Below are 13,237 nucleotides of genomic sequence, written 5' to 3' on the forward strand. Positions count from 1 at the left end.
TATTTAGCAAAAGTGACAAAAAGCAGATTACAGAGTACCTGACGGCTCAACACAAAAGTTTTGTCTCAAGTACAGATAGTGTTGCGGATCAGTGGACAAAGTTCAAAACCATCGTACAATATGCGTTAGATGAGTATGTGCCAAGCAAGATCGTAAGAGATGGAAAAGAGCCACCGTGGTACAACAACCGAGTTAGAAAACTGCTGCGGAAGCAAAGGGAACTTTACAGTAAACACAAACATAGCCTAAGCCTTGCAGACAAACAAAAATTGCGCGAAGCGAAATGCAGTGTGAGGAGGGCTTTGCGAGAGGCGTTCAATGAATTCGAAAGTATAGTTCTATGTACTGACTTGGCAGAAAATCCTAAGAAATTATGGTCTTACGTCAAAGCGGTAGGTGGATCAAAACAAAATGTCGAGACACTCTGTGACCAAAATGGTACTGAAACAGAGGATGACAGACTAAAGGCCGAAATACTAAATGCCCTTTCCCAAAGGTGTTTCACAGAGGAAGACTGCACTGTTGTTCCTTCTCTAGATTGTCGCACAGATGACAAAATGGTAGATATCGAAATAGACGACAGAGGGATAGAGAAACAATTAAAATCGCTCAAAAGAGGAAAGGCCGCTGGACCTGCTGGGATACCAGTTCGATTTTACACAGAGTACGCGAAGGAACTTGCCCCTCTTCTTGCAGCGGTGTACCGTAGGTCTCTAGAAGAGCGTAGCGTTCCAAAGGATTGTAAAGGGGCACAGGTCATCCCCGTTTTCAAGAAGGGACGTCAAACAGATGTGCAGAACTATAGATCTACATCTCTAACGTCGATCAGTTGTAGAATTTTGGAACACGTATTATGTTCGAGTATAATGACTTTTGTGGAAACTAGAAATCTACTCTGTAGGAATCAGCATGGGTTTCGAAAAAGACGGTCGTGTGAAACCCAGCTCGGACTATTCGTCCACGAGACTCAGAGGGTCGTAGACACGGGTTCCCAGGTAGATGCCGTGTTTCTTGACTTCCGCAAGGCGTTCGATACAGTTCCCCACAGTCGTTTAATGAACAAAGTAAGAGCATATGGACTATCAGACCAATTGTGTGATTGGATTGAAGAGTTCCTAGATAACAGAACGCAGTATGTCATTCGCAATGGAAAGAAGTCTTCCGAAGTAAGAGTGATTTCAGGTGTGCCGCAGGGGAGTGTCGTAGGACCGTTGCTATTCATATTATACATAAATGACCTTGTGGATGACATCGGAAGTTCACTGAGGCATTTTGCAGATGATGCTGTGGTGTATCGAGAGGTTGTAACAATGGAAAATTGTATTGAAATTCAGGAGGATCTGCAGCGAATTGACGCATGGTGCAGGGAATGGCAATTGAATCTCAATGTAGACAAGTGTAATGTGCTGCGAATACATAGAAAGATAGATCCCTTATCATTTAGCTACAAAATAGCAGGTCAGCAACTGGAAGCAGTTAATTCCATAAATTATCTGGGAGTACGCATTAGGAGTGATTTAAAATGGAATGATCATATAAAGTTGATCGTCGGTAAAGCAGATGCCAGACTGAGATTCATTGGAAGAATCCTAAGGAAATGCAATCCGAAAACAAAGGAAGTAGGTTACAGTACGCTTGTTCGCCCACTGCTTGAATACTTCTCAGCAGTGTGGGATCCGTACCAGATAGGGTTGATAGAAGAGATAGAGAAGATCCAACTGAGAGCAGCGCGCTTCATTACAGGATCACTTAGTAATCGCGAAAGCGTTACGGAGATGATAGATAAACTCCAGTGGAAGACTCTGCAGGAGAGACGCTCAGTAGGTCGGTACGGGCTTTTGTTAAAGTTTCGAGAACATACATTCACCGAAGAGTCAAGCAGTATGTTGCTCCCTCGTACGTATATCTCGCGAAGAGACCATGAGGATAAAATCAGAGAGATTAGAGCCCACACAGAAGCATACCGACAATCCTTCTTTCCACGAACAATATGAGACTGGAATAGAAGGGAGAACCGATAGAGGTACTCAGGGTACCCTCCGCCACACACCGTCAAGTGGCTTGCGGAGTATGGATGTAGATGTGTATGTAGAGGACCAAAATCATTAAATTTTGATGGTAATAGAGATGAAACACGGTGAGCGAAAATTTATTTAAAATTTGAACGCAAAACAGAATGAAGCAAATTGTCAAAACAAACATGGTATAACTGTCTCGTTGGTCACGGCCTCTGATATACACACCGATATACACATGGGAAACATGTAAATGAACAAATTTAAGTCCAAATTGACTTTAAATGATACAGAATAGTCTTCCCATTAAATAGCAACACACACCAGGAAAGTTCACAGCAGATTCTTGGTCAGACCAGCTGGGGAAGGTGGAGGGGTGGTGGACCGAATGATGCCAAAACCACACGCAATTTTTATGTGGAATTGTGCTAATTAAACTTTAGATATTTGCAGATAGACACCTCATAGAAGGGATTCCACAGTAATCTCACGAATTATGCCAAACAGATAAATGAACGTAAGTGGCGGGAATAGATGGCCGTGCATCAATTACAAAAGAAGGACACTACAACTGATAAAATTCTTAATTGAAACTGGGGCAGTTTAAATAAATTCATTGAGACGCGCTCTTCACTGGAGGAAGTCACTTAAGCAGTTTCTTTCGACTACGAAAGCCCTACCTCACGGCAAATGGTGGGCACATGTGTGTTGAAACTACTTACAAAAACATTACGGAAAAATTGGTAAAATTCTGACTAAAGATGTTCATGGCATGTCTCATATTCACTTGATGAATCCCACCACGTACAAAGGATCACACTAAAACGTGATTTGGACAGATCTAATCAAACATACGATTGAGTGGCACATGTGGTTGTACATCACTTACAAAGAAACAACCACAAATTCAAAAAGTGATATGCGAAATTATGACCTTCATGACGTTCGACTGAACAAACTCCTGCCGAAAGAAAACCACCCAAAAATGTAATTTGGCCAAAGTTCAGCTGAAACTCTACTATTGACGGGAAGGCGTGGCCAGGTGACCTGTTAACAAAGGTACGAGGATACAGAATAGGTTCCCAGAGATGTAAGTGGACTGAAGACTTCTTAAGTAAAAATATATCCAGCACTCTGTTCTACACGGTGGGTGTTGATTAGAGACTAGGGCAACGTCTACAGTGCTCCAGCAAAGAGTGCTGGCACCGTTCTTCTGTTATACTCATAAATGATGAGCTGCAATGTGCGGCTGTTTCCTGGTGGTGCTGTGATGTACGGCAAGGTGCCGTCGTTGAGGGACTGTAGGAGGGTACGGGATGACTTAGACAAAATTTCTGATTGATGTGGCGAATGCAAGCTAGCTCTAAATGTGAGAAAATATAATACGGATGTGTAGGAAAAACAAACCAGTAATGCTCGAATACGACATTAGTGTGTTGCTTGACACAGTCACGTCGTTTAAATATCTGGGCGTAACGTTATAAAGCGCTACGAAATGGAACGAGAATATGATGACTGTGGTAGTGAAGACAAATGGTAGACGTTGGTTTATTGGGAGAATTCTAGAAAAGTGTCCATTTGTTAAGGAGACTTCGTTACAGGACTTTCGTGTGACCTGTCCTTGAGTAGTGCTAGAGTGTTTGGGATATGCATCAGGTCCGATTGAAGGAAGACACGAAGCAATTGAGAATCTGGCTGCTAGATTTGTTACCGAGAGATTTGAACAACACACAAATATTAAGGACATACTTCGAGAACTCAAATGGAAATGCCAAGAGGGAAGGCGACGTTTAGAGAACCGGGATTTTGAAGCTGACTGCAGGAAGGTCGTAATGTCGCCAACATACATTCCGTTTAAGGACCACTAAGATAAGATTCGAGAAATTAGAGTTCATACGGAGACATATAGACAGTCGTTACTCTCTTGCTGACATTTCTTAGCGTTGTAACGCCGTTTCTCTTTGGTGCCAACTTCCCTTTGTTGAAAATGCTCATATACGTTAAGTTGGTACAACCTCATTCTACTCCCACTACCCATTGTTTGCATTAAACGTACCTATATTCACCTCATTCTCCCTTTTCCGCATTCAGAAACACACGAATAGAAACTGAGGGAAGCAAATAGAGTATGAAGTTGGTTCAAATGGCTCTGAGCACTATCGGACTTAACATCTGAGGTCATCAGTCCCCTAGAACTTAGAACTACTTAAACCTAACTAACCTAAGGACATCACACACATCCATGCCCGAGGCAGAATTCGAACCTGTGACCGTAGCGGTAGGGCGGTTCCAGACTCAAGCGCCTAGAACCGCTCGGCCACTCCGGCCGGCAAATAAGAGTATGACATATAAAACAAACACAAGTAGGTCGATTTTTCTGTTCAAAGGGCGTGTTGTCTCATTATAAACAGAAGACGGTCATTCATATACCATCCAACGATATCATACTACGATCGTGTGAACACTGCAAATGGAGTCACATTAAAAGTTCCGCTTCAGAGGTAGCTGACAACACATACGTTAACTTCGACCTCAAACGTGGGTTCAGTACGTGTTCTTGCTCGGGTTCGTTATGACACACGTCAGTACCGGTAGGTTAATTGACAAAGAATTGGCCGATATGTACCTAATATGAGTTCACTGAGTATAGTGGAAAAGCGGCATAATGGTGATGCGATGAATTGCTTAGGCAGCGAAGGAAAACGCATAATCTAACGGCGAGTAGCGTTAGATAAGTAATGCAACACACATTTTCAGCTTTCAACTGACAACATTTTCAGTGTTCACGTTTGCCAAAAACTTAACTGCGTTTTCCTTTTTAGCCCAGAAACGTGTGCAATGAGGAGAGAAGCAAGGTATGCTATCACATCTTGTGCATGTCAACAAAGTGAACGATTATTTCAGAGAAACAAAACTTCATAGAGGTATACCACCATGCACAAGAGAGTTCCTGTATTATTAGATTTTCAGTGCATTAGTCTCATTTTACATTACACATCTTCTTTATTCGAAATCTAACCTAGGGCACGACAATCAGTGTTTGGCCAATAACAGCACTTGCAGGATAAAGAAGATATCTTTTTAAACGTGTGTAAGCATACTATAAATGTGATTAACGGAATGGTCTCAAACCCGTAAAATGGATCTTGCTTTAACATGCATGTAAGTCATTTTTTAGTAATGCTGTGAGCTCATTTTACTAAATCTGGTAGGTTCTTCTACATGTACATCTACGTGGATACTCTGCACATCACATTTAAGTGCCTGGTAGACGGTTCATCGAACCACCTTCACACTTCTGTTATTCCAATCTCTATAGCCCGCGGAAAGGACGAACAACTATATCTTTCCGTACAAGCTGATTTCCCTTATTTTTATCATGGTGATAGTTTCTCACTATGTAGGTCAGTGTCAACAAAATATTTTCGCATTCAGGCGGGGAAGTTGGTGAATGGAATTTCGTGAGAAGATTCCGCCGCAACGAAAAACGCCTTTGTTTTAATGATGTCCAGCGCAAATCCGGTATCATTTCAGTGGCACTCTCTCCCCCATATTTCGCGATAACATAAAACGTGCTGCTCTTATTTGAAGCCGCGCGGGGTAGCCTCTTGTCACAGTTCGCCCCCCCCCCTCCCCCCGTCGGAGGTTCGAGTCTTCCCTCGGGCATGGGTGTGTGTGTTGTGCTCAGCGTACGTTATTTTAAGTTAAAGTAGCGTGTCAGCCTAGGGACCGATGACCTCAGCAGTTTGGTCCCATCTGGTAGGGATCCCACACCGCAAGCAGTATTCTAAAAGAGGACGTACAGCGTAGTGTAGGAAGTCTTTGGTTAGCCTTCCCCACAACAGTTGCTATGTGTTCTTTCCACTTTAAGTTGTTCGTAATTGTAATTCCTAGTTATTTAGATGAATTTACGGGCTTTAGATTTGACTGATTTATCGTGTAAACGAAGTCTAACGGATTTCTTTTAACACTCATGTGGATTACGTCACGCTTTTCGTAATTTAGGGTCAGTAGCAAATTTTCGCCCCATACAGATATCGTTTCTAAATCGTTTTCCAATTCGTTTTGATCTTCTAGTAACTTTACTAGTCGATAAACGACAGGGCCATCTGCAAGAAACCTAAGACGGCTGCTGAGATTGTCTCCCAAATCGGTTATACAGATACGGAACAATAAGGGGCCTATAACACTACCTTGGGGAACGCCACAAATCACTTCTGTTTTACTGCTTTCGGTCAATTACTACGAACTGTGACCTCTCTGACAGGAAATCACGAATTCAGCCAAATAACGGAGATGATATTCCGTAAGCACACAAATTCACTACAAGCAGCCGGCCGTTGTGGCCGAGCGGTTCTAGGCGCTTCAGTCCGGAACCGCGCTGCTGCTATGGTCGCAGGTTCGGATACTGTCTCGGACATGGATGTCTGTGATATCCTTAGGTTAGTTAGGTTTAAGTAGTTCTACGTCTAGGGGACTGATGACCTCAGATGTTAGGTCCCATTGTGCTGAGAGCCGTTTGAACCATTTTACTACATGCCGCTTGTGTGGTACAGTGTCAAAGCATTCCGGAAATCCAGAAAAACGGAATCAATCTGAAATCCCTCAACACTTCATGCGAGTAAAGAGCTAGTTGCTTCACAAGAACGATTTTTTGTAAATTCATGTGTCAATCTTTACTTCCCAAAAGGAAACAGCACAGCCATAATTCATGTATGCAAAAGAAAATACTGGTTGAACGGCTCCACTTACGATTGAAATCTGATTCCTTCAAACGTTAGATTAGGATCGGGTCGATTAGTGCACCTGTGAATGACGCAAGCTGATGTTTTTTATAACAAGTCATTTTTTTTTACCTACATGCATTTGAGTGTGCGCTTGCTGTATTGTAACGTTGATGAAGCACTTGGTACCAGGCAGCGAGGGTGGGTATAGTATACTTCATTTGGAAGCAATATCAGAAAGTGTACTGTTCTCTTGAATCGGGAACATTTCTGCGTGCATTTATTTTAGAGGTACGAGTTTGCTGCTGTAGGTCGTACCATATGGAGGACACACTGGTATCCCATAGTTCACTAACCTCTTTCTCAGGTACTGCACTACCTACATCTACATCCATACTCTGCAAGGAACCGTACTGTGCGTGGCGGATGGTTCCCTGTGCCACTACTAGTCATTTACTTTCCTGTTTCCCTCGCAAATAGAGCGATAGGAGAACGACTGTCTATATACCTCTGTATAATCCTTAATCTCTATGTTACCTTCGCTGTCTTTCCGCGCAGTTTATGTTGGCAGCAGTAAAATAGTTCGGCAATCAGCTTCAAATGCCGGTTCTTTAAATTTTCTCAATATAGTTCTTCGAAACGAAAGTCGCGTTCCCTCCAGGGATTCCCAATTGAGTCCCCGAAGCATCCCTGCAAGACTTAAGTGTTCTTCGAACCTATGGGTAATAAATCTAGCAGCCGGCCTCCGAATTGCTTCGATGTCTCCCTTCAGTCCAACTGGATGCGGACCCAGAACACTCGAGCAGTACTGAAGAATAGGTCGCACTAGCGTCCTATATAGCCTCCTCTACAGGTGAACAACTTTTTCCTAAAATTCTAAAAAATGGTTCAAATGGCTCTGAGCACTATGGGACTCAACTGCTGAGGTCATTAGTCCCCTAGAACTTAGAACTAGTTAAACCTAACTAACCTAAGGACATCACAAACATCCATGCCCGAGGCAGCATTCGAACCTGCGACCATAGCGGTCTTGCGGTTCCAGACTGCAGCGCCTTTAACCGCACGGCCACTCCGGCCGGCCCCCTAAAATTCTCTCAATAAGCCTACGTCGACCACCCGCCTTGCCTACCACACTTCCCACATGTTCGTTCCATCTCATCGCTTTGCAACGTTACGCCCAGATATTTAAACGACTTGACTGTGTCAAGCAGGTCTCTAGCAGTACTGTATCCGAATATAATGGGTTTGATGTTCATACTCATGCATATCAACTTAAATTTTTCCTCATTTAGGGCTAGCTGCCATTCGTCACACCAACTGGAAATTTTGTCGTCTGGTATCTTCCTACAGTCACTCAACTTCGACACCTTACCGTACACCACGGCATCATCAGCAAACAGCCACTGATTGCTGCCGATCCTGTCTGCCAAATTATTTATGTATTCAGAAAATAACAGTGGTCCAGTCACAATTTCTGGGGCACTCCTGACGATAGCCTTGTCCTTGATGGCGAGTGTTCATCAGAGACAAAATACCGGCGTCTGTTACTTAAGAAGTCTCCGAGCTTCTCACATACCTGTGAACTTATTCCGCATGCTCGTACCTTCATTAACAGCATGCAATGGTGCGCCGTGTCAAATGCTTTCCGGAAATCTAAAAGACTGCGATCTGCCGGTTGCCCCTCGTCCATAGTTCGGCGTGCGTCTTGTGAGGAAAGGGCGAGCTCGGTTTCGCACCATGGAGTAGAAATATCTCTGGAGTGAGCATTGCGTCCTGCGCATGTTGCCAACAGTTAACTGGAATTGTCACGTGATCTAGGGAGGACGTAGATTGTTTAACGCCTATTCGCGTCCGCCATCAGGTGACGTCGCGTCTCGTCACTCAACACCAAAACATTCTACAATACCTTTCGAATGGAGGCATTCGCACGGGTCGCCAACGGAACGTCACGTCATTTCACGGTACGTCAAGGTTTCTCGGGAAGAAAATTTTGACGGTACCAGTCTGTTAACATCTTAAGTTAACCTATTTTCGCCGCGCTCATTCTCCTTATAATAGTGGATTTTGTAGTGTTTCATCTTCATAATCTGTATTTTATTATAGCGCTTTGTTTTAGTGACAAATTGGAGATGTTCCATGATGACTGGGATATTTTTTCGACTTTCTTACACAACCGAGGTCGTATGTCTGAAGGCGAAACGTTATTTAGGTTTTACGATAACACAACGGCGCTGACGCCCACAATGAATATGTATAAGAACATAAGTAGACGAAGCAAATTCCACCATATGACATTTTAAGCAAAAAAGTCAGCTATAATGAAGGAGTAAAATACAGTTGTTTATGACGTTATTAATTACGTAAGAAAAAACATAATGGATAAGTTTAACATGCTTCATTAATTCGTTTGAAGCTTTCTTTGATGTGTATGAATGTACATATTTTCCATAGGAAATAATTGTCGATATTTTGAAACGTTGTCTCACTACTCAGTAATTTACCAAACGTAATTGATCAAGAACATAGGTTATAAAGTTTGCTTCGGCCATTGACAAACTTTGTCGTTGTTAGCTCCTCATTTCTGATACTATATTCTAACATTTTATGCATATTAGGGATGGTGACTCAAAACCCCAATTTTTCGGTTCAGTACTGTGTTAAATGACTTGACGAGATGTGACATGAAAGACATTGTAAATACATGCTGACGTGAAGCTTCTGTGACGTCATGCTCGTTCATTTTGCTCTTCAAAGCTAAGAGCCCAATTTATTTCAAATATCAGACGGAAACTGTTATGGTGCCTGCAAAACGTCTGTACTAAATCCACAGCACTTACCAAGGGAATCGGTCTTTACTAGCGATATGACAACATTCAAAATTTATAGGAGAAATGTCGGACGAATCTACGGCGTCCCGAGATCACGTGACCATTGTGGCAACGTACGTTGACAACACAAAATCAATTCTGCGCTTCTGAATTCTCACTCCAGAGATATTTCTACTCTATGTTTCGCACCAGCGATGCTTTCTGAAACCGTGCTGATTCGTGGATATGAGCTTCTCTGCCTCAAGCAAGTTCATTGTATTCGAACTGAGAGTACGTTCCGTTGTGTGGTCAGCTACACGTGAGTGTGCAGTCGTGGAACTGGATGCCTGGTGCTGCAGGTGGTTCCAGGCGACGGAGGCGCTGGAGCCGGCGGCGGCGGCGGCATCCCCCAGCCCGTCGCGCCGGCAGGTGTTCGCCGTGAGGGAGGGCGCCGCCGCCGAGTGCGTCAGCTGCCGGCTGACCACCGCCGAGGGCCAGCCCTGCCGCTACGCGTCCGCCTCCTTCAGCACCGACTACAGCTGGATGGCGCTCTCCTGCTCGGGGCCCCTGGACCCTCCACTCGTCACCCTCTTCACCACGGCCGACCTGTTGGGTAATTACTTTCTGCCGAGCCTCAGTACGTCACCTACAGATTTTTACCTGTGCACTTGAAAACGCGAATATCGCAGTTATTCTAAATTTCTACGTCAATGCGTGTACGGCGCCTCTCAGGTCTCACGGGATGGAGCCCACACAGAGGAGACATAAGTGGCCGGCGACCACCACCTAAGTGTGCGATCGCCGCCCGTCGCCGAAAACTGCTCGGTAAGGCTGGCACTTGACCCTGGGGCGCCCACCGCACTCTGTAACTGCGCACCACGTTCAACTCTTCCCCTCGATCACACAGTAAAACGTTGCCGAGCACGTATCCTGTCTACAGTGCACTTCTCGTTGTAACTGACCTCGCTGTTTTCTTCCAATCCCAACAAATTCTCTGCAGGAATCATCGCAGATTCCGCAGAGATTTTCTTTTCATAATATAACTAATATGAGTTGTATCGCTTGAGGCTTTGCCAACAAACTAACTGTACAAATGTTTTTCGAGCGAAATATCGGATGTCGTTGCAAAATTCCCACAATATTTCATTGACACAGTTGGCCTGCATAGTCAGGTGCGGTGAAGTCACTACCGAGGTAGCATTGCCTGCCAGTGTGGCCGAGCGGTTCTAGGCGCTTCAGTCTGGAACCGCGCGACCGCTACGGTCGCAGGTTCGAATCCTGCCTCGGGAATGGATGTGTTTGATGTCCTTAGGTTAGTTAGGTTTAAGTACTTCTAAGTTCTAGGGGACTGATGACCTCAGATGTTAAGTCCCATAGTGCTCAGAGCCATCTGAGCTAGCATTGTTTCTACTTTGTCGTTTCGCTTCCCCAGGCAGGAAGGGCTGGCAGCTGATAAAACTGCTCTTCAGCCAAAATTTACATAACCTGAAATGACGTTTTAAATACACAAAAACAAATTAGAATTAGTTTTTTTGAGGCTCCGTACCTGAACCGGTAGAAACAAAACCCACAGAGGATTACTTTGTTGACTTTCTGTCTGTCAAGATCCCTTTTACAGGAACGGGTAGATGCAACAAGTTCAGATTTGTGTCAGGTACTAAGATCTACGATCCTATGGCAGTGTAAAACATTTACGCTTCTAAGTTAGTACAGTCAAAAGATACGGCGATGTACATCGCATATTTTGATACTAGCAAACTCCTCCATCAAAACCTATAGGGGACTTCCCCTTGACCTAGAAGCATGAAATTTGATAAAAAGCAGAGTTTCACAGTACAAGTAAACGAAATTGTCAAATTCTGGTTATATAACACGAAAATAATAATTTTTTGTCGTTTGTTATCTGGCAGTCTGGTAAGAGCGCTTTTCTCAGGAATTGGCAGACGCAGCAAGTTGAAATTCACGTCACCTTGGAGGCGTAATTAACAATTTATTCCTTCGCTGGTACTGTGATCATTGCTTCTTGCCTCATCCAACGACTCACCGGGCTTTTGTTCACTGACAGACTTCAGTAGACATTCTGCAAGCGCTTAAAAATATCTGCGACGCTCTGGTTCTGCGTCAAAAGAAACTCTGAGAGCTCCTCGTTCGGAACGCACATCCACTTTAAAGACGCCATTTTGAAGGCTACTTACAGAGCCGCCACCAATCGGAATTTCATGAAACTATTGGGGCTGAAGTGGAAATATTTCATAATGTCCCACAACAAATTCCGCATTTTTTTCAACCGAAATTGGCCGAGGAGAAAACGTGTTGCATTACTTACTGAATGAATGCGTCTCGTATAAATTCACAATATCCATTATTGGGTACAACATTCAGTATGAACAAGATAACATAAGAAGTTATAGTCCCTTAATGATGATTATTAATGAAAGGAAAGCAGATGCAAAAGAGAGAGCAGTTTACAAAGGTGAGAAGAGGTTTGGTCAGGTACACGGAAAACTGAAGAAAATCTTGCTTTATTACAGTATTCTACCTCCTTCAGACAAAACTCAGACATGATACGTATTCCTCTGCCGTAGGAACTGTTCAGGCGGATTGAGGAATCCACCAGTCAGAGACGTGGCAGTGAAGCTGAACACGCAGTGGTGGTTCAAATGTAAGACACACTTCCATATTGCACAATCTAAATGGAGTAACATCAAAACTCCAGTGATTGCTGAGGACAACGTAAGCACATGGGCTATCGCACATTGACTATTATGCTTCACACGTCCTTTTCAAGGACGAATTAAACGTCATTCAAAGATACTGAAAATGAAACCGTTAGAAATGGAGCTTACACCATAATTAATGTGACACGCGATGATCAAGTAAACATGACACATAGCTTACTACGAAAGACCACTGGTAAGTGGTCATGGCCACGTGCATCGCTAAGAAAGCCAATTGCTTGTACACATCCTTCTCTCTTCAATCAACTACTGGGTGACACGAAGGACCGTTAACATGAGAAAATTCAGTACTTCAGGGAATGATGTAGGCAGAGAGGTAAAAATAGACACACATGTTTGAAATGACACTGGGATATATACACACCGAAAACAGTGCACAAAATGTTGAAGAGATGGCGCTTCATATGATACAAAAGCAATAAGTAGCATAACAATTGACTTTTTTAGCAAAAAGTATGTTCTTTATAACAAACACTCAGCATGTCGGCTGTCGTTCATCAGTAATACCTTTTCGTCGAAGCAAAATGTTGTGAACAGCACTGTACAGCATATCAATAGATGGGGTAAGAAATTTCTTTCGGATGTTGATTTTTGGCATCCCTAACGACGTCGGATGGTCGCGGTAGACTTGAGACTTAGGTGACCCAACATTCAATAATCACATGGATTGAGGTCTGAGAGTCTGCGAGGCCAACAAGCATGGCGGAAGTGGCGGCCCTTAAACGATCCTCATTAAACTACGTGCATAAGAGACTGTGACGTAGCAACCACGTTACGTGGTACTGTGTAAACGTACTCCCCGATCCCCATAGTATTTTTCACTTTGTTGCATTTAAAAACTTCAAGAATAATATTTCTGATAATAAAAGCATTAGGGCTTCGCCCATAACTAAACGGAAACAATTCAAGCCACCCATAAGGCAATTTGAATTGTTTTATTCGCTTTATTGTCC

The 13,237-nt window shown here is 43.5% G+C and overlaps 1 protein-coding gene across 1 annotated transcript in view; it reads left to right on the forward strand.

Moving 5' to 3' along the window:
- Positions 1–13,237, forward strand: part of LOC126263124 (venom dipeptidyl peptidase 4-like) — a 324,149-nt gene that overhangs the window by 224,996 nt on the left and 85,916 nt on the right. Inside the window, exon 11 of the mRNA XM_049960140.1 lies at positions 9,906–10,159. Within this exon, the coding sequence (XP_049816097.1) occupies positions 9,906–10,159 (254 nt within the window). The remainder of the gene's footprint in view (positions 1–9,905; positions 10,160–13,237) is intronic.

The sequence above is a fragment of the Schistocerca nitens genome, chromosome 6 (genome assembly GCF_023898315.1).
Source record: "Schistocerca nitens isolate TAMUIC-IGC-003100 chromosome 6, iqSchNite1.1, whole genome shotgun sequence".
NCBI classification, from domain to species: domain Eukaryota; kingdom Metazoa; phylum Arthropoda; class Insecta; order Orthoptera; family Acrididae; genus Schistocerca; species Schistocerca nitens.